The 23293-nt window shown below is 43.3% G+C and overlaps 3 protein-coding genes across 6 annotated transcripts; 1 reads left to right on the top strand and 2 right to left on the bottom strand.

Moving 5' to 3' along the window:
- Nucleotides 1-167: 167 nt before the first annotated feature.
- On the bottom strand, nucleotides 168-8627 carry LOC116318790 (minichromosome maintenance complex binding protein). The gene is made up of 16 exons (XM_031737935.2): nucleotides 8431-8627; nucleotides 6731-6822; nucleotides 6511-6651; nucleotides 6358-6399; nucleotides 6187-6276; nucleotides 5932-6070; nucleotides 5410-5555; nucleotides 5184-5281; nucleotides 4932-5107; nucleotides 2469-2592; nucleotides 2258-2375; nucleotides 2007-2172; nucleotides 1748-1881; nucleotides 894-1061; nucleotides 663-751; nucleotides 168-386 (listed from the first exon to the last, which is right to left on the bottom strand). Exons 1-16 carry the CDS (start codon nucleotides 8486-8488, stop codon nucleotides 260-262), a joined length of 1908 nt encoding a protein of 635 aa, XP_031593795.1. The 5' UTR covers nucleotides 8489-8627; the 3' UTR covers nucleotides 168-259.
- A 298-nt stretch (nucleotides 8628-8925) lies between these two features.
- On the top strand, nucleotides 8926-15993 carry LOC116318797 (SEC23 interacting protein). Of its 2 annotated transcripts, none has more exons than XM_031737941.2 (18): nucleotides 8926-9247; nucleotides 9745-10259; nucleotides 10341-10554; nucleotides 10657-10850; nucleotides 10967-11056; nucleotides 11146-11266; nucleotides 11529-11618; nucleotides 11710-11851; nucleotides 12121-12329; nucleotides 12411-12508; nucleotides 12656-12826; nucleotides 12999-13094; nucleotides 13180-13371; nucleotides 13451-13606; nucleotides 13729-13831; nucleotides 14266-14451; nucleotides 14535-14700; nucleotides 15538-15993. In XM_031737941.2, exons 1-18 carry the CDS (start codon nucleotides 9115-9117, stop codon nucleotides 15617-15619), a joined length of 2958 nt encoding a protein of 985 aa, XP_031593801.1. In that variant the 5' UTR covers nucleotides 8926-9114; the 3' UTR covers nucleotides 15620-15993. The 2 variants fall into 2 exon arrangements, with proteins under 2 accessions (XP_031593801.1, XP_031593802.1); XM_031737942.2 differs by having other exon boundaries at nucleotides 9115-9247; nucleotides 9748-10259.
- On the bottom strand, nucleotides 15933-22524 carry csgalnact2 (chondroitin sulfate N-acetylgalactosaminyltransferase 2). 3 transcript variants are annotated; one of them, XM_031737944.2, is made up of 9 exons: nucleotides 22383-22524; nucleotides 20829-20938; nucleotides 19848-20698; nucleotides 18586-18802; nucleotides 18327-18428; nucleotides 18061-18239; nucleotides 17881-17975; nucleotides 17704-17785; nucleotides 15933-17627 (listed from the first exon to the last, which is right to left on the bottom strand). In XM_031737944.2, the coding sequence occupies exons 3-9, from the start codon at nucleotides 20494-20496 to the stop codon at nucleotides 17335-17337; spliced, it is 1617 nt and encodes a 538-aa protein (XP_031593804.1). In that variant the 5' UTR covers nucleotides 20497-20698; nucleotides 20829-20938; nucleotides 22383-22524; the 3' UTR covers nucleotides 15933-17334. The 3 variants fall into 3 exon arrangements, with proteins under 3 accessions (XP_031593804.1, XP_031593803.1, XP_031593806.1); XM_031737943.2 differs by having other exon boundaries at nucleotides 20857-20938; XM_031737946.2 differs by having other exon boundaries at nucleotides 19848-20673; nucleotides 20857-20938.
- Nucleotides 22525-23293: the final 769 nt, after the last annotated feature.

Genomic DNA, 23293 nt, shown 5'->3' with positions numbered 1-23293 from the left:
TTCTGTCTAATTGAGCTAAACCTCTGGTGTGAACCCCACACGAGACCTTGAATTTAAGGCAGAACTTCAGTGTGATGATAAACTGCGATGTTAGTGTACATACAGCAGTATCTAAATCTTATATGCAGCTCAGCACAGTAAAAAAAAAAAAAAGTGAATACCTGAACTATATGGCAAATGAAAACATCTTTATTACAAACTGTTTAGATATCAAATAGGGAAAAAAAGCAAACAAAAGTCATGTGTCATTTGCCTCTGATCACGGCTCGTTGCCGTTGACACACTTGTGCTGCTCCATCCGGCTCCTCCGCAGCGCCTCGATGTGTTTGGCTCGGAGCCAGCTGTCTCTGGACAGCGAGGTCTGACCCTGGCTCAGAGACAACAACCTACGGACAGATTCGCAGAGAGCCACATCTCAGTTTTAATAAGCTGCCAGTCTGAGACGATCTATGAGATCTACGAGCGAGTTAAAAAAAAAAAAAAATTGGCTGCACTGAGGCGTGAAGCTATCATCAGCCTGTTTATGGTGCTTTCAGTTTTGATTATAGCTTATTGCTTAACACTAAAAAGCGCCTTAGGGGCTGTTATTATTCTCGTGAATGAAAATTAATTAAATGCTACATAAAGGCAGTTATATAAATCACAACCGAATCACAACCCACCTCGCCACAACGAGCATCCTGTGCAGGTCCTCGGCAGATATGCTCTGGGGGTCATCCTTCCTCATGTCTACAAAGTCATCTTCAACTGACTGAGTGCAGGAAGAAAAGGAGAAACTTAACTCTTGTATGCAAACTTATAAAAAGGGCTGCTCAAACAGACTAAGTACATGAAGAAACAGCTACCATACTAGCTGAAACTCAACTCACTGTAAGTATAAGAGCTTGTCTCACCTTTGTCACTTCATCTGAGATACTGTAGTCGAGCAGCCGAGCCACACTCAGGTAGATTCTGAACTTGTTGAGCTGTGATGAGGCCTGAGAAAGCATGTGCATGGTGCTGAGATACTCCTCCAGGTGGGATGGAGCGACCTGAGTCTGCAGGTGTATCTGACAGTCAGACTGTGGAGATAAAGAGTAATATTGATTGTGTGCCATAGAGGAAGCCCATATACAGAAGGGATGTCTTTTTTACTAGGTGTTGCTATGCAAAAGTTTCCCCTGTGTGCTGCATGCCCGCCTACTTTGGCATATTATCAAAACTTCAGAGCACGGCAGACAGGATCAAAGCCTTGGTGACGGTTAAGCATCTGATCGAGCCGAGCCTCCAGCTTCTAATCAGCCAATAGCTGCTCAATGTAAACAGTAAGCGCAACCATGTAACCATTGTGACTTCTAATGAACCGTGGGAGTTGTTTACAGCACGCTGCCCTTCACTGCTCGCCTAATAGCAGGCCGAGCCTGACGCCTCTCCCGGGATTGTTCCCGTGGCACACAGCTGCCACCATGGCAACCCATTAGACCAGCACACAGGAATAGCACACAGCACATTCCTCAGGCTGTTTGCAACACAGCGAGACTCTGGTTAAAGCCGCCGGCTTGAAGGGCTGGCTGCGGCCGACCAATGTCAGCTGAGACGACAGCGTGACGCCGGCTGGAAACAACCTCCAGTGTCTGACAAGGCTCTGCCTCGTGAGACACCGCAGGAAACCAAACCCCTCCCCTAGCCGTAGCCGGGGTTGGGAGCGAGGCGAGGGTGCTGGGAGGGATCAGCGATGGGTGGGAGTGAGCTTTCACTGCGTTCTTACCGGCAGCAGCGAGCGGCCCTCTGACGCGATGAGCACGTTAATATTGCAGGGGAATTCCATCTGATGGTAGTTAAAGTCATAATCAACCTTCTGCCACGAGATCAGGTTCCCCAAGGCTGTGACATTACGCACACCTGCAGCAACAAACACAACAGAGTAACAGATCCAACCCGGTTGGTGCTTACAGTCACAAGGACAGGAAAAATGGCGGCGTTTGAGTCCTCGCTGTCGACCTCTTGTGGTTTTCTAGAAGACCCACCTGTTGTATCCAGCTGTCCCTGCTCCAGCTGTGTTTCATCTAGGTAGAGGGAAGTGTTTTTGGCCAGCTGCAGGGCGCCGCTCACCAGCCGGTTTGCCACATAGTCCTTCTTAGGCACCAACCGCATCTGGTTCATGTTCTGGAGGCTCATGCCCAGGTAGTGTGACTGCAGAGGAAACAACATTGAGTGTGTCTCAGTTCATCCAGATATAACCAAGCAGTACCTGCGACCGATTGCGCTGATGACTCACAGAAGGCACGAGCTGCTGGATGATCTGATAAAGGCGCTCAGTGTATGAGGCAACAGTAGGACAACCACTCATGTTCAAGGTAAACTTGCCCAGCGGGAGGACGTCCCGTCTCACGTACCTACAAGAAAAATAAAAGTGTGCTGGCGTTAGTTTGAAACCATCAAATAAAAAATAAAAAAATCAGGAAGCTCACATACTGAACTTAACGTACACGTTAGAAATGAGATGCAGAATGAGGTACTCGGCTGCAAGAGCATCACCCAGGAGGACATGAGTCAAGTATGCGAGCAGCTCTTCTCTGACAGAGGGCATCTCGCTCAGAGTCGAAGCTAAAACTGAGGAAGAAAGGACAAAGAATCATCTCAGCTCCAGTCTGAACCATTCGCCGCATTGTTCCTCTCATTAGAAAGCTTTTCAAGGCAAATGAACTTTGGTTTAATGGGATCGTTTTCCTGCTTTATGTTAATACTTCTCACACTTCATTAAACATTCCTACAACACTGATGGAACAAGTCGCCCTGCTTAAGCGATATTATTTACTATGCATGAGATCTGACAGTACATCTGTCCTGTTATCTTCTTTGATAATTACTGAAGCGACTTCCTTGATATCTATGCACACTTTAGTAAACACCTCAGACTGTTTTTAAATGGTGTGTTATAAATTAAGACAGTGTGAAAACTCAGCTGTCGGAAGTAAAGTACACAGTAATCCTGTCAGAAATGTCAATTTATCATAAGCTACCAAATGAATGAGTTACTGCTGTGCATCAAATGCTTACATATGCAGAAATCTCTCATTTTTGAACACTCGTAGGTAAATGTCTGATGCTACAGAAACTAAACTTCAGCTCTTGTTAATGTTTTACTAAACTTAATGGAATCATTACTTTTGAATCTTGCTAACCTGACCTGGACTGTTCTCATGGACTTAAAAACTGTAGAGAAAAATAAGAAGGAACCAATATGGAAAACAACTACAAAACAAAACATCCACATATTTACAGACATGTGATTGTATTGCTTTTCCCCCCACATGCTCCAGCCTAGAGACCAACTGATATACAACTTTAAAGACAGATACCTATACCGATATTTGGTGATTTAAAAATTTTAAATTAAATTTGATTTGATGGTTTTTTTTTTCCAACCACATCAAGCTTAACAGATTTCCCTAACCTTTCCTTGTTATGTGTATTTATTTATTTACTCATTTACATTCTGCCCAACTGCACCGTTCAGCTGGTTGTGTTTGCATTCAAAACATCTCTTGCCAAAGAAGTTGCAGAGTGCCCTCTGGTGGACAATTTACACAACATTAATACGCCACAATTGAAGGGTGTTTCACCCATCTCTTCTTTACTTTTTCTACTATCAGTCGTTATTAATGTCAATATTAATATCAGCCAATAATATCAGCCTGTTGGGCTCGAGTCTAACCTGGTGAGGCCTTCTGCAAGAATCTTTGCAGAGCGACGAAACCTAAAAAACTGCCTTGCGTCCATTCCAGTACTTTCAGCAAACACCCTCCAGGAGTTTGCTGACATTTGTAAGTCATCATAATACTAGGATTATTTTGTCTTATACCGAGGTGATGATTGTTATTCAAGTGTAATTTCACTTCTAAAGGAGCTGCACGTCAGGTTCAGATTTTTAGATTACAGATGTTATGGAGAACACGAGGATCAGAGAGGACTGCATATCTGAAAGGAGCTTATAAGTTCATTTTTAACCTCTTTATTTAAAAACACGATTTCCAGACTACCCGTGATCATTCTGGTAGAGAGTGATTTCGTTTTAGCCAAAAGAATCTCTGAGCAAAGCAAAACACCGACTATGTTATCACGTTATGCTTATCCAATTCAGATGGGGCTAGAGGTTGTCCCAGCAGTCACCGAGGAAGACAGGGGTCACCCTGGACAGGTCGGCACTGTTTTAGGGCTAACACACAGAGACCACAGAGACCACCTTTCACATCCACTCCTCACACCAATTTAGAATCGCCAGTTAAACTAAGTAGCCCGTCTTTGGACTGCGGGAGAAAGCAGGAGTACCGGAAAGAACCCACCGAGCTACACGGAGAATATCCTGAGTGTTAGATTTGAACCCAGGCTCTTTTTGCTGTGAGGCAACAGTGCTAAACGTGCACAGAAATTAAGGATTCTCATGCTTCCTCCAGCACCGAGAACGGCTGAAGGAGGGACTGTGTATCGTTAAGATAGCGCACAGTCACCGCAAATAATATTTATGTAGTCAAAGCAGTTTAAATGTGTCGCCCACATTGATTCATCATTAATAACTGATCTGTCTGCAGTGCTGGAAGCATCGGGTTATTTAATTAATGTTTTTTTTCATACAGTTTGAATTAATCTCTCCAGGGGAATGAAGTCAAACGTGCCAAAAGTGTCTCTTCTTCAAGTTGTCAAGTGAAATCTAGACAACCCCAGTACTCAGGCTTATTTAGCAGAATGCTATGCAAATGAGATTACATTCAGCTATCTCATTTACATCTGTGAAAAAAAAAAAAAAAAAAACCCTGCTGCGATACTTATTTTTGTAGCAGGATTATGAAATATTTCCCTGGATGCTTACTGGCTTATGATTGGCATGTAACATACACGAGGAAAAAGAATGAAGAAACTTGGAGGCCTGCTACTCTACTGTTTGTCCTTACAAGCACTGTTGTCCTCCGAGGTGGCGGCAGAGGGCAGCAGGGGGTTGTTGTGCTGCAGCTGCTTGGCGTAGAGCATGTGGAGGCGTGGAACGAGCGAGGCTGGCGGGCAATGCACCCTCTGCTCCTCCGCCGTCTCCATGCACTCAGTGGGATCCAGCAGGCTTGAAGAGGCGTCTCTGTACGGAAACGTCAACAATGAGAAACAAACTGAGCAGATCAGGGCAGGGAGGAAAATCAAAGTACGTGTCTTACTTCTCGTCGGCTAAGGCGCTGAGAGCGGGACTGACGGAGAGGATCCCGTAGACCTCAAGCATGTCGTTCAGTTTGAAGCTGTCCCAGTCCTCGTAGACCTGCCAATGATACCCACATTATAGCATGTGTCCTAAAACTCTCCTCATGATAGCTGTATAGTCTCTAAAATCACCTCTTTGTTCAAAACGGTTCAGTACTGGAAGAGGAATAAACTGACGCAGCACACCTTGACTAGGCAGGAAGGGCCTTTCTCTCCCGGCAGGGGGAAGTTGAGGTCGAGGTGGGAGGCAGATGTCGTCTGGCTGGAAGGAGCTTCTGTCTCCTGCCGCTTACAGTCGCCGTTGCCGTGATGTTCTGTGGGACTCTGAGGACCTGCAGAGAGGAAAAATAAAGCCATGCTGATAAAGTTCGTCCTTGACCACGAGATCTACAGATGAGGACAAATTTATTACCCCCTAGGAAATTTAAAGTCGTTGTCAAAATTCTCCCCAAGTGCTTTTTAAATAGAGCAAAGGATTTTCAACATAGCATTTCTAAACATGCTATTTTCTTTTATAAAGCACAAGTTATTTCTATTTGCACAATAATGCGAGGAAAAAAGGAGTCTAGACGATGCTCACAAGGCAAGGACGGATCCACAAAGTTATCAAAGCGTTTCAAAAATGACAGTAATGACACAATTAAATGATGTAACTGATCAAGAGCAGCTATAAGTTGGGCCTTATGCTAACGCTCTGAACACTCGTACCAGCGTGCGCTTCCCTCTGCTTCTGTGGCTGCGTGTCCATGTCGTCCATGTCGTCGTCTTCCTCGTAGCTTCGTTTCTGTCTGCTTGGCACGTACGAGGTGGAAGGCACCACTCTTGCTTGGCTGCTGTTGGCATACCTGTGCAACAGAGTTAAGGACAACTCGGAGCAGCAGATCGCAAGATAAAAATGCACATTTCACGAATGCCAGCTGCGTAAAGAGCGATTCTGTGTGGTCTTTTGCAAGCTGAGGATATCTCTTTGACCCAGGGGTTTTCTCCAGGGATTGGCACACAGTAGAAAGTCTGTCGTTCTGCAGTCACGGTGTTTTTAGAGTTAAAATCCACCTGCAGATAAAACACTCGTTAACAACCAAGTTGGAGCTAAAATGAGCCATCTATAGCGAATGAGTGTTTGAAGAGACTCACCCCGCATTCTGTCACGTCTTTATACTTCCCACATCGCAACGTCTGTGAAAGAATAGACAGAAAAGGAGGATGAAAGATGAAAACAGCTAAGAGCTTATCAAAGGGCTGCACTCATACCAATAACAGCAGACGAGAGGATAAAGAAGTGCGTACTTTAGCCTGTGTGGCTGGATCGACAGTCTCATAGACTCCCATGTAGAACTCTGGATCAAACATGTCTTGGATGAAACAGCGAAATTTCACGAGGCTGTTGGGCTTCAGGTAATGCATGGGGATGTCGTTGAGAGATGGGACCTGCATCAAAGTGTGCAGAAACAGATTAGGAGCCTGACTTTCGTGCACATGTTTTTGTTTAAAGTGTAATTTGTATTACCAAGGTGTGAGCGTCCTTCTCTTTCAGCCGATCTTTGAAGAACTCCACGGCTCTTGCCTCCCAGCCAGAGTTTGGATTACTCTGGGAAGCAGCTGAAATATCAAGAAGGCCTAATGTTATTGGCAAATCAAAACTCAAAGTTGGATAAATGGTTGTTGTAGCGCAAAATTAGCTTAGCTGTGCTGCATTAGATAAAAATGTTCCCTTTCAAGCCTCGCTCAGTGTCTCACTATGGAAAGCGCCCTCTGGTGTGAGCAATCACCACAGACCAATCCCCCAACCCCTTATAATAGCCCCCGTCCCCACACCAGGCATTTTCAAAGTACATCCTCGCAAAGATCAAAGGTGCTCCTCCCACTTGTTTAACCTTTTGCGTTCAAAACTGTCTTAATTTTTTATGGCACTGATTCAAAGTGCTGGAAAGATTCCTTGGAGATCTTGGTCAATATTGACGTGACAGCATCACACAGTTGCTGCAGATTTGTCAGCCATGATGTGAATCTCCTGTTCCACCACAGGCTGATGTACACCGTGGGCAACAACACTCAGTCTGGCTGTGGTTTTTAAATGATGCTCAGCTGGTACTAAGGGGCCTAAAGTGTGAAAATAAGATATCCCTCACACATCATTACACCACCAGCAACCTGAAATTGGCGATACAAGGCAGGACGTAGCCATGCTTTCATGTTGTTTATGCCAAATTTGATCCTACTATCCAAATTCTGCAGCAAAAATTCAAGACTCGGGCTGACCCAATCTTCTAGCTGACAGAAGAAGCGTTCTGCTGCTGTAGCACATCTGCCTCACCTTTTGACATGTTGTACATTTACAGATGCTTTTCTGCAAATCCTAGTTGTAACAAGTAGTCATTCGAGTTACTTTGTTGTGTTCCTATCAGCTCAAAGCAGACAAACCATTCTCCTCTGATCTCAGACATCATCAAGGCATTTCCACCAGACAACTGGTCCTCACTGGATATTTTCTCTTCTTCTGACCATTTTTCTGTAAGCCCTAGAGATGGTTGTATGGGAAACTCCCAGTATATCAGCAGTTTTTGAAATACTCAAAGCAGCTTGTCTGGCACCAACAACTATACCACATTCAAAGTCACTTAAAACCTTTCATCCAATTCTCATGCTCGGTCGTCTTGCCCATGTCTGCGTGGTTAAATGCACTTGTTGTTGCCATGGAACTGCATATATTAGAGAGATTAGATATATGTCTTACTGAAGAGTTCAACAGATGTACTTAATGAAGTGACTAGTAAGTGTATAGATGTAATATGAAGAGCAAAGAAGTGAGACAGGGTAAAGAGAAAACCTGTTATAATGTAGGGGTGTAGAAGGAAAAAATAGATAAAAGATAAAAGAACATGTCTAAAAGACATAAGCAACTTTTATTAATCTTAAATATAACCGCCCCACCAGTGACACGTAAATGTCAGTCCTTTAAAATTTTAAGGAATATGTGGATTTTTCCGCATATTCTTTAAAATCCGTCTCGGTCTTGATGTGTGGCGCTGGCGTGTGTACAGTTACTACACGAAAAAGTGTAAGAAGTCATTTGCTTTTTCGAAGAGAAAGAAAAAAGAAACCACACACAGCCACCTGCAATGTGCAAAGTTGGCATGGTACGTAGTCAGAGAGCTAACTAGCTAGGTTCACGCGTTAGCCCTACATAGTGAAGTTCCGGTGTCTTACCAAACATCCCCTCAACAACACCAAGGGGGTCGTTAATCCAGTCATGTGTGGAAGGCATGGCTTAGATGGTGATAAAGGTCCGGAGATTAGAAAATATATCAAAGTAAAATCACAGTGAAAACACCAGTTTGTTGACTTTCCCCATACACGGGATCGCTGAAGTGAAGGGCGGGAAATTTGCGTCACCAGACGCAGAGCGTAGTGGGTTTGTTTTGGGTACGGGGACCAACCGGAGCACGGAGGTGTTACTCGTCATAACTCTTCTTCAGGATAGGCTGGGTGTTTTTCGTTTGACTTTAAATTCCTGTTCTAGTGAAGAAAAAAAAAGAAATAGTCTTTAATATGGAGCTACTTCTATTTTTTAAAGATACAGTTTGTTGTTGTTTTTTATTTAAAAGATTAAAATATTACAGTGTAAGTAATCATCCTGGTCTATAGGTGGCAGTGGTGAGCGAGAGTGTTTGTTGTAGCGTCAACAAAAGAACTGTGGCGAAATTGCCTGCGTGATTTTAGTAGATCTGAATAATATGTGCTACGCTGCTTGTAGTCGTGCAATCTCCGGTTGATGCTTTATAGATCAGCAAAATCTGCGAGCCCAGTGAAAAAAACAAAAACGCTCATTGGAGAACTGAGCGTGTCCTGTCTGCCTGCTCCGGTAGTGGCTACGTGTAATTCTCGGGGAAAATGGCAGATAGAAAAAATAATAATGCTCCAAACACCAGTGCAAATTTACTATTCAGCGCCGCTCCGGAGTTTAACTTCAATTTGCCTTTCATGCCAGTGAGTCAGGCCACTGGTCCGGCGGTGCTGTCAGGAGGTGAGACGAGATGCTGACTGAGGAAATGTCCAAACATTTGTGGGTTCGTTAGCAAGCTAAGCTAGTTAGCAAATTGGGTTCCCGTATCGCTTACGGGGCTTACTGAGTGTAAAAGTAACAGAAAGAGAAAGAAACCTTGTCCGAGTAGCGAAGCGGTTTTTAGGCGTAAGGTTATCCTAACTGACAGCGATGTGTTGTGGTCAAACTTGCAGCTGTGTGATGTTTTATTTTGCACGTATGTTTCAGGGTCACAGCCAAAACAGTGCTCTGAGTTAAATGGCAAGACAACGTCCTGTTACAGGAATTTAATGATGCGACATTCTGCTGATCAAGCGCCTGATAAAGATGTTTCCTCTTTTTATATTTTAAGGACTAATCGGTAGAAAGCTACAGCTCTGAGTATATATTCTCTATCTCTGTGATTTAATGTGTGTCAGATGTTTTTGCATAGATACTAAAACATGTGTTACACCTTTATTCTCCATGTCGGTGTGCAGTAGATGACTCCACTGATGTTGGAGAAGAAGACAGCTTTGTAGGTCAGACATCTGGGAATGGACATCCCCCGTCTACGTTCAGCTACTTCTCCAGTCCCATAACCAGTACTGACCCATTTGCATCCATAGGCCAGTCTCCATGCCCCCCGACAGTGCTGTCTGCAGCCCCGACCACAACAGGACACGTTTCTGTTCCCAGCAGTATCAGCATGGTTCCACCACAACCCCCACCTGCCAGCTCACAAATGAACCCTACTCCTCCGATGTTTGGTAGTGCAGTTTACCAGAGCCCCATGGGGCGTCACACTCCTCCCCCTACCACAATGACCCCACCGCCTCCCCAGATGCAGCCGCAGAGCCACAACCCGTACAGACACACCCCCACCAGCAGCAGAGCTAGTCCTTATATTCCAGCTCCGGAAATCCTGCCGCCAACGCACACGCCTCAGCAGAATCCCTACTTGGTCAGCTCGCCACCGCAAACGTTCCCCCCATCAGGACCCATGTATACAAAGGTAAGTGTGTCACACCGGTGTTGTTGATCACTGGGTTTATTAACTTATTTGGGTAGTTAAATCACATCTTTCTCTCTTCAGCCTCCTCCCACACAGATTCAGGGCCCTCCACCTCCACTTCCAGCCACCACAGCTGGAGCCGTCGTTCCTGCTGTTCCCATGATGCCGTACAACTACAACGTCTATGAGCCAGTTCAGCCTCACTGGTTCTACTGCAAGCAGGTGGAGTCAAAAAGCGTCTGGCTTCCTTTCAGTATCTTTGACTCCCTTCAGCTTGAGGAGACGTACAACTCTGGTACGACAAGACAAATTGCAAATTTGTCTTTGGGGTCCTGAGAATCTCATCTTGACCTGAGCTGCACAGTGAAGTTGTTTTTTTTTTTTTTCATTCTTTCAGTTCAACCAGATCCAGAAAGTGTGATCATACGCACGGACGGAGGGAGGTATGACGTGCAGCTTTATGACCGCATGCGGACTGCAGTGTACTGGGAGGAGGAACCTACAGAGGTCCGGCGCTGCACCTGGTTCTACAAAGGAGATACAGATAGTCGCTTTATTCCTTACTCTGAGGAGTTCAGCGATAAGCTCGAGGTTTGTCTCAAAAATACTGTTTTTTTTAAACCCTCTGCATTGTTCTTTATTGGTTTAGTTTAGGCTGCACTGTTGTAAAAGGAAATTATAATATTGTATTATTGCATCATCTCTAGGCTGAATATAAGAAAGCTGTGTCTACCAACCAGTGGCACCGCAGGCTGGAGTTCCCATCAGGGGAAACTATTGTGATGCACAATCCAAAGGTAAACCCTTGTTTGATTATTGTGCTGTAGCGGTCTGATGATGTAATTAGCTTTATAGTTCATGAGCATTGATCTGTTTGCCTTTGTAGGTCATAGTGCAATTTCAGCCCTCCTGCGTACCAGATGAGTGGGGCACAACTCAGGACGGGCAGACCAGACCCAGAGTGGTGAAGAGAGGGATCGATGATGACCACGATGAAGTGCCTGATGGTAGACAAGTTCCGCTGTGCTCAAAATAATTTGCTCTAAGTGTAAACACAGTTTGTATCATCCACTAAGTGTAATTTTAGGAAATGGAAAGTATGATAAGGTATTCCAGAGGCATTAGCAGGATCATAATCAGTTTTTTAGGACTTTGTGATAGCTGGTTAGGTGCTAAGTGAAGTATAATGCAGCCTCATTCTGACTGCAGTTCACATTTTATGCACATATTTAAGATTAGAGACAAGTGACCGTGCGCACCTCTTTCCAGGTGAGCTCTCAACGGTGGATCATCTTGTGTTCATGGTTCATGGAATTGGCCCCGTGTGTGACTTGAGATTTCGGAGCATGATTGAGTGTGGTGAGTAATGAAGTAATGAGCAGTCACACTGCAGCCGTGTAACGATGTGTGCGAAGGAAACGTTAAAAATGCTGTTTTGTCGTGCTTTCAGTGGACGACTTCCGTAATGTGTCGCTGAAGCTGCTGCAGAGCCATTTTAAGAAATCCCTGGATGAGCACGCTATCAGCAGAGTGGAATTTTTGCCTGTGCAGTGGCACACGGCTTTACATGGAGATGCCACAGGGGTGGACAGGTGAGGGGGACAAATGTTTAACACCAAAGAGGCTTGACACACATGTGGTGATATTATAAATAGCTCCTGTCTGGATGAAAACACTGGAGCTACTCTCTTATTTTAAATTGATGTTGTTTATCACCTGTAAATCCTTCATCATTACTCAGAGATGGGTAAACAGAACATTTATCGGATACTGTCATTATTTACTGGAGATAATTGGTGGCTCAGTTCACCAGACATCCTTGCAGGACCTTAACAGACTTATTTCTTGTTTGTCTTTGCAGGAGGATAAAGAAGATCACTTTGCCCAGCACCGGGCGTTTACGTCACTTTACCAACGAGACCTTGTTAGATGTGCTTTTCTACAACAGTCCCACTTACTGCCAGACCATCATGGACACTGTTGCTCAAGAGATTAACCGACTCTATGCCCTGTTCATGGAGAGGAACCCGGACTTCAGAGGTGCAGTGTCAGTGGCAGGACACAGCTTAGGTAATAAACATGTTTAATCAGCTTCTAACCTTTCTGTTTTTTCCACCATCACTTAATTTTTCTGCATGTTTCTCCTTGCAGGTTCTTTGATTCTCTTTGATCTGCTTTCAAATCAGAAGAATGCCTCACCCGGAGGGGCCATGCCAACCATGCCTGCTGCTAACGGAGAGGTCAAACAGGTCACGCCCTGGCTAATTTAAATAAAGTACAATATACTGTAAAAATAAAACGAACACCATGCTCTTTTCCGTTTACTTGTAAATGAGATGAATATTTTCAGAATAAAAGTTCAGTATGTAATTGTAAATTTTTTATCCTCATATCAGGTGACGGCCCCCGTTGCACAGGAAAATAGTGCCGTCACGCCTCCAGCTGTGGAGGAGCAGCCCAAAGAGGATGGGGAGGAGTTTGAGGATCTTGCTGCTATGCTGGAACATCTGGGCCTGTCTGAATACAAGAGTACCTTTGATGAGGAGAAGATTGACATTGAATCTTTTGTAAGAACACAGTCCACCTTTTATTTTACAGACTGCTGTGAGTCAAGATGTGTTTTAAAAGTAGAAGAAATCTAGTTATAAATGTAAACTGTATAAGGTCATTTGAGAACATCTGGGGTTTTATGCGATATAATGTAATTCATCTTATTCTGACCCTTTTATATTCTCTTAGCTTATGTGCACGATTGAGGACCTGAAGGAGATGGGTATCCCACTTGGTCCCAGGAAAAAAATTGCCAAATTTGTCAAAGAAAGAGTGAATAAGCAGGTAAGTTTGTCTGCTGAGTATCTGCGAGGCTTGCAAAAATTATTGTGATTATGACCCCGCCCCCCTCATGGTTTCATGTTCACAGGCTGCACGTCAGGCAGCTCAGGAGAACAAAAAAGAGGTCAAAGAGGTCACTCAGACTGCAGCACCTCCACCAGCAGCTGCAACATCAGCAGCTGAAGTTCCCTCTCATCCGACTGTGAAGAAGCTTCCAGTGGGCAGCACCGTCTCCTCTGTCCATGTGGACTACAATTACTTTGAAGTTGGAACGGGGCAGGTAAACACATCTGTCTGTCAGCAACAATGAGCTGCTATTCTGAAGCAGAGCTGGCTGACATTTAATCAATCCTCTGCAGGTGTCTGTCATCTACCACACTCTGGACTTTGAGCCTGTGAATTTCTTTGCCTTGGGTTCTCCAATCGGCATGTTCCTGACTGTACGAGGACTTGAGAAGATCGAAGAGGCGTACCAGCTGCCCACATGCAAGGGATTCTTCAATATTTATCATCCAGTATGTGTTTGTGTAACATGTTTTATTGTTTCTGGGTCAGATTTGTACGTTATTCTGGTGTGCACGGGCATTTTATTCACTAGGCTAATGGTTTAGACTCTAATTTTAATAATGTCTTTCAGCTGGACCCAGTGGCTTACAGGATTGAGCCCATGATAATGCCAGACCTGGACTTGAAGCCTGTGTTGATCCCACATCACAAAGGACGGAAGAGGCTTCATCTTGGTATGGACCCAAACACTCAGAGCAGAGCTGTCATTGTTTTAGTCACATATGAGATTAAGTTTCAAACAAAAGCAACAAAAAAAAAAAACAGTTTTTAACTGTGAATCCTGACAGTTACATATACAGAGTTAGTTACTGAACCTAAACTAAACTGTTCAGTATTTTTGGCCTCTCTGCCACTTAAGGGTGGAGCGCCCCAATATCTGCGGTTACACAGCACAAAGACTATTCTTGCACTTCAATTGCTATGAAGCAACGTAGTGGCAAATAAAACTGATTCGTTTTTTCCTTGGCTGTGCAGAAAAACATTAAGGTGACGGCAAAATAAAGTTTCTCGTGGTGGTTGCTTTTTTTTTTTTTTTTTTTTTTTGTAGTTTATGTAGGTTTCATTGGTTGTGTGGAAATGGGTTTAGGCGTGATTCTGTGTGTTTCAGAGCTAAAGGAGTCTCTCTCCAGGATGGGCTCTGACCTGAAGCAGGGCTTCATCAGCTCCTTGAGGACTGCCTGGCAGACCCTCAACGACTTTGCTCGTGCTCACACCTCGAATGCCCAACTTCAGGCCCAGCTGGCCATCGTGGCCAATCAGATCGAAGAGGAGGAAAAGCAACAAGTGCACGAGGGTGAGTGCGGCTGAGTTGTGAGTCTTCGTTTGACTATTTTCTGTACTGTGTGAGATCAACCGTTTTGCTGTGGTTTGTCACAGAGCATAAGATTCCAGACAACCCTGAGCTTCAAAAAGAAGACGACGAGTCTCAGGTGAAGATCGGGATGTTAAATGGAGGGAATCGCATCGACTACGTCCTGCAGGAGAAGCCCATCGAGAGTTTCAACGAGTATTTGTTTGCCCTCCAGAGTCACCTCTGCTACTGGTACAAGCAATCTTATATTAAAGACCTGTTTGTAGTTGCAATTTGAATGGAAACTTGAGTATTATGCAGCCGAATGACACGGACTGAAAACTAAGTCAGTGTTTTTTGGTATCAATTAATAATTTAAATATTTCCTGTGGAAAAATAACAGGTTTGGTGGTTTCAGCCTCTCAAATATGTGATCTTTAATAATTTATCAAGTCATGAGTAGTATTTTGGTTTCATGAAAAAAAAAGACTTACTCTTCTGTAGTATAGGTTTTTTTTATTCATTGCTGATTTTTAGGCCCTTTCCTCACAGTACATTCTTGCCTTGTTTCCATCAGTACCTTTTCAGCTCGACTTGATTCAACTTAGTTTTGATAGTTTTTCATTAGGTGGTAGTACCTGGTACTGGGTACTACCTTCTTTAGCGCCTGCTCGGTTGGGGTTCCAAGTGATCAGTTAATCCAAAAATGTGAAATCAGACTGCATGCCACCGATAGGCCAGACGATGGTGTCACTCGATGAGTCATGAGAGTGACTCCTTCACAAAAATCCAAACCACCATTTTTGAAACCTGGCAACGAGGAAAATGGCCGCAGAAAAAAACAACACTGTGGTTCCCGAGTCTGACAAAAAGCTTTAATGACCCACGTGGAGGTGGTACTCAATTGTAATGGAAAATGACTGCAACAGAATCGAGTTGTGTCGAGTAGGTACTAGTGGAAAAGAGGCATCTGACACACCATAGTAGAAAAACTGTACATTTAAATGATGGCGAGTTACGTCTGAAGTCCTTTAAGCTGCTTCAGTGACTGCCTGAAACCTGTGTATTAACACTTGTGTTGTTTTGTAGGCAATCTGAAGACACGGCTCTGCTCATTCTCAAAGAGATCTACAAGACCATGGGGATCCATCCAGAACAGATGGCACATTAATACACAGAGTACACCTGTCTGCTTTGGTCCCATTTAGTTTCACGTATTACTTCTTCACTGGGATTTTGATTATTTTTCCTTTTTTTTTTATTGATGTAGTTTATTGTATACAGATGAATAATACAATTGTATTACGCCATTTGTCTTAAATTAAGAAACATACAAATGAGCTCGTTGATTCAAAGACACTTGACAAGTTTGATATTACATTTTTATAGTATAAATTATAGAAATGGTGGGAGGGGTCAAGTTTCCCAAGAACATGTATCAGCAGATCAAATACTAACAGCAGAAATGAAGGAGCAGAAGCGAATGCAGCCTTCTGTAAGTTTTATTTCATGGCAAGACTTAAAATAAATCATCACCTTGCTCAAGTGTTTCGTTTGAATTGTTGTGTACTGCTGATGTTTTCTCCTGCGGGGTAAGGAGAGACTAAGACTATCTACAGAAAGCTGGAATATTTGCAAAAACAATAATAAAATAATTACAGTACCAGATGAGACCTGCTTCCTCTGTGAGGGAGAAAAAAGCACTTCTTGCCTGCTCTATGTAATCTTTAGACAGCTGTCCTCATTAAAATTACCCCTCTGACCTATGGGAACTGTTCAGCTGTAACATTATGTGGAATAGAAACCAGCAGCTCTGAATACAGCTAAAAACAATATCAGAAGAAACGGATCATAGTACTGTCTGCATGTAGGCACATATTTAACTCACATGTATGAAACAATGGAATATTAGAAAAATATTTACAAGCATGACTGTAACATTCAATCCCAGTCAAGAAGTGGGAATCGTAGTGCTGGGAACGACGCTCATTGTTATTTATACAATAATACTGGTCCACATACACCTGATATTGTAACGTTGCATGCAGTAAGCAGATCTTTGCTCCAAGTCCTTGAACCATTTGATCAACGTGCTTTTCAGGTGAACTCTTTACTTGGAAACAATCAGCAATAAATGAATGATAACAGCGACTGACTGTCACAAAACACAAGTTCCCTTTTTTTAAAAAACAAACAAACCATACTGCCCCTCTCACAGAACTTCTAATACTAACAGAATATTATGGCTCCATATACTACTGCCAAAATACTGAGTGAAAGATTATAAAGTGTTTGAGGATCAGCTGAAACTTTTGGCTTCTTTTGGTCACTATGAGAAAGTGCAACGTCTTTACAGTTGTCAATAAATTATACAAGTTGTTATCCTTTAATGTGTCTTTAGTTTGATTTAAAAAGCCTGTCCAAACACGCAACAGCTGCCAGAAATCATCTGAATGAGCTGAAATCTTTCTGAAGTCATATTTGGCTGTAAAAGGTGCTAAAGAGGCTGGCTGCAGGTCAGGTGCTGTGTTTGAAGCAGGCAGGATGGCTTAATGAGAAGTTGTCGAGTTCAAAGTTAGTAAGCGCATGCCTATTGATTTGATTTCATGTAACATATTGTCAACCTAAATCCACGAGATACGTACCTGTTGTTCTTCCCTCAGCAAGTTAAGTATTGCTAATTTGAGCGTCAGCTCTTCAGTAAGACTCGTGCCACGTTGTGAACTTTCACATTGACTAACGTTCATTTTTGTACATTCATTTGTCTACAGCTGTGCGGTGAAATGCAGAAGGATCCGTGTAAACATGTCTTCGCTGTAGTGCCTTAATGATATCAGCACCTTGCAGTCTTAATGTAGAAATGATGCTGGGTATGGAGAGGCTCGCTCAGTCCTCTGTTTTGCTCTGTGTCTTGAAGGCCTGCTTGCGTAGGTGAGCCTCAATCTCCTCGCGGAAAACCAGCATCCCCAGGTGAGAGTGGGAGGCCTCGTTCATCGCTTTGGACTGGATGCACATGCGGTACTGCTCCGGCGTCAGCTCGTCCGCGCATTGCTTCTCATGCCACAGGTGGAACAGACCCGACACCGGCGTGCGGATCACGATCATGTCACTCCGCAGATACTTCCTGTACAAGTGGACGTCTTCCACGCCCCAACCTTTGACCTCAAGATCAAAACCACCTGCGGAAAAAAGACCCATTTAAAACATGTTACGCACAACTGTCAGGTCTAATAAAACACATGGATCAATGCTTACCGATATTTAGAAAGTCGGAGCGATACTGGCATGTCATTCCAAATCCAAAGTCTCTCCAGAATCCAGCATCCTTTTTATGAATCTATTTGAAAACACATAGTCACCTCTGACACACAGGTCACCACCAAACCAGCTTTCTAACACGTTGGTCAGAATGGGAACCTTTACACTTCTTACCAGCTGGAGTTCAACAGGTGGAGCCAGCTCCAAATTTCCGTAGACAATGGCAGGATTGTACAAACTGAACACGACAGGATAGAAGACTTTCTTGTCTGTAAAACAGAACAAGCAAATTAACCTTTGGCTGAAAGCAAGAGCACATAAAGACTATAACGAATGTGAGCCGATTACACCTACTTGGAGCAGCGTGGAGACGACAGGTGTTAAGGAACTCGAGTGTAAAATGGATGTCCACGTCACAAAAAAACATTAAGACGTCGCCTTTCTTCCATGCGTGAGCTCCGATATCCAAACCTCGACCCCGGGAAAACTCCTCGTCCACTGGGATGAGAGTGTAGTTGGAGAAGCTCTCCTCCCTGTAAAACAAAACCTGATTTTTAACAAATGCCTCATACGACATATTAACAAGCCTATTAAAAGGGCTTTCTGTTCAATAGACTCACCTCGACATTTTTTCCAGAGATGACGTCACCTCCTGTAGACCTTCCTGCCCAAAATAAACCACCGTGAGATGTACCCTTCTGTCATGCTGTATGCACACCTCCCTAAAAACACATGCATTTTTCAAATGAATTACAAGGACACACAAGGCTGCAGTGTTTTCCACAACAATGGTGGAAACAAAAGCCAACACGTCTAATGAAAGCCAAGTGTGCTGGCTCATGTTTAGTGGAGAGGGATGGATTTAAGATTCATTCTCACCTGAAGTTTTGCAAGAACTGTGAGAAAGTTTCTACCCTGCCCGCTAGTGGCACAATGATGTTAATAATCATTCCTGATGTTTCCACAGATGTGCTCCTGACTTTCATTAAGGGGCCAAAAGGCCTGAAGAGTGTGACGTGGCGAAAACTGCTGGAATCCTCTTTGGCAAAGAAGAGCTCGTAAAGTGTCCCTTTGTCTCGCTCTGTCCGGTATAGCCCTGCCAAAAGAAGACAATTTGAAAAACACTGAGACGGGCTGAGAAAACACCAGTTATCCACTAAGTGGCACTAAGTGCCAAATTCAAGGAGAATTTCTGTTTGGCACTACTGCTGTGCATGACTAACGCGCAAACCAGACACGTAGCATAAACTTTTGTCCCCATCCTTGCTATGCAAAGGCACACCACAATCTTAATCTGACTGGCTCTGACCCCTGCAGTTTTGTCAAACTTTAACCATCTCATGTAATCTCCCAACCACAACTCTGACCAAGCAATATACACTAGCCAAGGAGCAGGAGTCATGGAGGGTCACTGCAGCTGAGAGTGCGGCTTATGAACTTTCAAATGTATTTTACGTTTGACGCATCACTTTTGAGGTCAAGATTTTTCTGTCGGAACTTGAATCAGACCTTTGCCAATTGTGACATTTTGGCCCAATATCAATGTTTAAAGTAACAATTTGGCTGATTTTGTTTTGTTGTTTATTGTTTTCCTGGAATAAGGGGAAAACAAAGAAATACTCTAAAAGAAAATAAAAGATGTACTTTAGTTTTGACTCGTTTCTAACTTCTGATGCACACCCAGTCCTTTTGCTCTATAAGTGGGCCTGAAATATGACAGAAACCACCAAGTTCAGAAAAGAGCTTCAAAGGCTTTCAGAGGGTAAAGAGTTAAAGTCTTGCAGGTCACACAATTTGAACATTTAACCAGTGCAAAATTTATATTACTAAATACAGACTGTTCACTAAATCTGATAACTGTCATATGCCAACATCAATCAATAGGCAATATTGGCCAGTGTTAGTCAGATAGTGTATATCAGTGCAACCCAGTGCTCCTTTATCTTAATAAAATGTACTAACCAAATCAGATTTAGAACAAAGGCTCAGTTTATTATTCTGGATCGTTAAAAATAGATTTTGCTGGTGAATTTTTTTTTCAACGAGTCTCTTCACTGAGTGGAAACTGTTAATAAAAGGTTCATTTTGAACACTGGCTACAGTCATTACCTCTTAGTCTGTAATTTAACTGAGAGTCTCACCTTCAGTAAAGTGACCATCTGTGTAGGTTTGCCTCTGCATTGGCACATCATCCTCCACACCATCCTCCTCGTCAGGGTTGTTGATGATGTCTAGTGCGGCCTCGATGACCTCCACCAGCTCATCCCTGCGGTCCTTGCGGACTGGTTTCTCCTCTGGGTGCCGCGTCAGCCCCATTTCCAGCTGGTACACCTTGGAAGAAGTAAAACTCTCAAACGGCACCAAGGCATACTCGCTTGGCAGGCGAGCTCCAGTGTTGACCTCAGCCTTGTCGATCTGAGAATGCAAGTACTCCAGCAAATCTCCAGGCTCTTGGTCTTTATCGGCCAGACCCGGAACTCCTGGAAGCTCTTTTTTCTCTTGGAGAACTTTCAACTTCTCGCTCATTTCCTGTAATTCCTGCTTAAGCTGGGCAATTTGCCGCTTCAGACTGGCAGCACGGTTCAGGTGGCGCTCCTCCTGTTCCTGGAGCAGGGCCTGGTAGTATTCTTTTCCATAGGTCTCTCCTACAGGGCCCGGTAGGATCAGGCTGACGTCTGCTGGTGGAGTGCACTCCAGCAGGTATGCAAACAGCAGCAACACCAGCAGCAGAAAAAGACCCAGGAAGAGCCAGCGGACCCGACCCTGGAGTGGCAACCCCCGCCTGGGCATCACGTTCTCATAAAAGCTATAGCTGACAAGCCTGCATTCCCTTCGCCACCCGGACTGCTCACATTACTTAAAACAGGTTTCTATACATCATCTTAGAGACATGGGTGTGTAGGTCATTTTGGAATAAAGAGATCTTGTTCTTTGGCTCCAATGCATCAGTATTTCCACACATAGGTCCTGTGTAAATCCACAAAACGATCAGCTGTTAAAAACACAGAAATCCACAATCAGGAAAAAAAAAGCCACAATCCAGGATCCCAATACAGGGACTTTTGTTAAAAACAGTGATGACAAAACAGCAGATAATCATACAATGACATTTAATGTGTTACCTTTAAGCAACCTTTCAAATAAACCAACCTGCTATCTACAGTTTCCTTCAGTCAGTAAGTTTCTGTTGAACATGCATCCGACTTCTTCACTTCAAAGATTCCGTTTAAACCTGAGGAAGGAGGGACAGCAGGGATTAGCTACACCTGGACAGCTAACACACGCCAGCTAGCTCTCAGCCAAACAACAGCACACACAAGGAAACTGGTGGGCGAGCTTCACAGAAAGCTAGCTACAGGCTGACTTCCGGTGTAGCCTTTTCTCTTCAAAATAAATGCACGGGCTTTGTGCAAAGCGGCAAGACCAAACACTCCAGATTCCGAGAGGTACCTTCTTGGAATGAAAGTGGACAAAACAAGTGAAACACACACAGCGTCCAAGGCCGATTTGTGATTATCTTTTGAATTACAGGCTGGGTAAATGTCATACAAGGCTCACCAGTCAAGAATCCCTGGTAAAAAGCCAGCCTTCATGAGTTTCCACGCCTAATATCGTATCAACCAGATACCATGTGCAGCAGGTTCTTGAAGGCCACACAGCTCCAGGCTTACACTTACAAAGTAACACTGTTTTCAGGCTCTCACACCCAGATATAAATCAGTCTCTAGACAGCTATAATGAAATCAGCAGGGCTCTGAATCCAGCCAGAACTGGAACTGAGCTTGTGCTGATGTTTTAAAAGCCGTAGCTGTCAAAATACTTTTTTGTACATTTATTTTTTTAACCTTAATGCTTTCTTCTAAAAATGAGATCTTGAATGTTTAACACCAAACACAGAAATATAAAATATTAATGATTCGTATTAACATGCTGAAAGGCAACTAAGATATGAGCCTTTCAGATTGTAACTACTCACACAAAGAATGTCTAACGCAAAACTGTTCTGCTGATGAAATGTCACAAAAATGAGGAACCGATTTTAAAAAGTGCTTGTTAAACCGTTTGGGGGATTTTGTGTGTGTGAGTTTGTGTGTGTGTGTGTGTGTGTGTGTGTGTGTGTGTGTGTGTGTGTGTGTTTGTGTGTGTTTGTGTGTGTATGGGGGCTTTATCAGCCCTGCCACAATGTGTCTTGTCGTTTTGCGTCACATACAAGTATCTTTAGTACCATCCGCTGACTCACAGAAAGCATGTCAACATGAAACTGCATGATTTTAACATAGCTTAAGTCAAGGACAAAGTAACACCAGACTGCCTGAAAAACAACAGAACCAAGTCATGCTAATGATGGGAGACTTTCAAACTCTAATTAAGCTACTGGTATGGCGACAGAGAAAAGTTAGCTATATTTCCAGAAAAACTCTTAGCCCAAAACCTCTGATAATTAGAATTTTTTCTCCTAGTGGCATATCTGCAAATTTCAGCACCTTCAATTCTTTTGAAATTTGCGACATTACAGGCAGCACATCCCCTTATTTTGAAAAAATTCGAACCGGACATGGCTACAGTTCTGCTGCTAGCTTAGCGATGTTCCGCGCTTCACTTCGCTTTCGGGTTTTTATTCTCACCCGTTAGAAAGCCTGTCTGTTAATCATAGCATTCCCCAAACGTTCACTCACCTAATCCCGTCTTTGTCCATTCCTGCCCCTCATTACAGCTGTTGCATTTTGTGTTAAACTAGCAGCAGTAGGTAGGTTGTGTTACAGAATGCCACGGAGCAAAGAGAAAAGAGTGGGTTGTAACCTACTTCCGGTTAAAAACTAACCAATCGCAGCGTGTCTAACGAGTGTCGTCATCAAACACGCCGACCCTCCAGGTTCATAATATTGTTTATTTTTATTAAAATAACGACGTTATTATTATATTGTAGCTCTAAAGGCATTATTGTTATTATTAGAACACATCAATGATTTTTTTTAACTCTCATACAGACTACCGCATCTTCCAATAACGTAACAACGTTAATCTGTTGTTTTAAAAAAGCTATATTTAACCTTCCCTCTAAGAGATTATTGTCTTTTCTTCCCGTTTCACTGTTCAGACCGAGAAGGCAAACCTCTTATCTGAGGTGATGGACTAGCTGACAGCTCTGGATTGAATTAGCACTGAAACATAATTTGTTTAATGTTCGAAAACAAGTGATATGATCTCATTGTGGTGCACAAAATAAGCCAGGAAATGTTCTCGTGGGATTCTGTTTATAGTCGTTATTTTTTCATTTTCTTAATTAGGAGAGAAGAAGACAGATGTTATCTGAAAGGCCAGAATCACTGCGGAAAATAGTCTTAGAAACTATTTTAATAAACAAATCGTTTCCTTGTACTTTCTATTTTAATCATATGATGTTTCTGTAACGTGGGTCTAACCAGTCAGTATTATGTGTAGGTGTAAAAATGTAGAGGTGTAAAAAAAAGTAAAGGGGGTCGTTTAATGTTACACACACACACACACACACACACACACACACACACACACACACACACACACACACACACACACACACACACACACACACACACACACACACATC

The sequence above is a fragment of the Oreochromis aureus genome, linkage group 13 (assembly GCF_013358895.1).
Source record: "Oreochromis aureus strain Israel breed Guangdong linkage group 13, ZZ_aureus, whole genome shotgun sequence".
Lineage (NCBI taxonomy): Eukaryota > Metazoa > Chordata > Actinopteri > Cichliformes > Cichlidae > Oreochromis > Oreochromis aureus.
Note: the sequence above shows the minus strand (reverse complement) of the source record. Positions and strands in the feature narration are given on the sequence as shown.

Coding starts and splice junctions, on each gene's coding strand:
- LOC116318790 (XM_031737935.2), bottom strand. CDS start 8,488: ATGCCTTCCACACATGACTGGATTAACGACCCCCTTGGTGTTGTTGAG. Junction 6,652..6,730: donor AGAAGGACGCTCACACCTTG/GTAATACAAATT, acceptor ACTTTGATGCAG/GTCCCATCTCTCAACGACAT. Junction 6,277..6,357: donor AAGACGTGACAGAATGCGGG/GTGAGTCTCTTC, acceptor TTTTATCTGCAG/GTGGATTTTAACTCTAAAAA.
- LOC116318797 (XM_031737941.2), top strand. CDS start 9,115: ATGGCAGATAGAAAAAATAATAATGCTCCAAACACCAGTGCAAATTTA. Junction 10,555..10,656: donor TGAGGAGACGTACAACTCTG/GTACGACAAGAC, acceptor TCATTCTTTCAG/TTCAACCAGATCCAGAAAGT. Junction 13,832..14,265: donor ACGGAAGAGGCTTCATCTTG/GTATGGACCCAA, acceptor TGTGTGTTTCAG/AGCTAAAGGAGTCTCTCTCC.
- csgalnact2 (XM_031737944.2), bottom strand. CDS start 20,496: ATGCCCAGGCGGGGGTTGCCACTCCAGGGTCGGGTCCGCTGGCTCTTC. Junction 18,429..18,585: donor CAGTTCTTGCAAAACTTCAG/GTGAGAATGAAT, acceptor ATGTGTTTTTAG/GGAGGTGTGCATACAGCATG. Junction 18,240..18,326: donor TCTCTGGAAAAAATGTCGAG/GTGAGTCTATTG, acceptor TTTGTTTTACAG/GGAGGAGAGCTTCTCCAACT.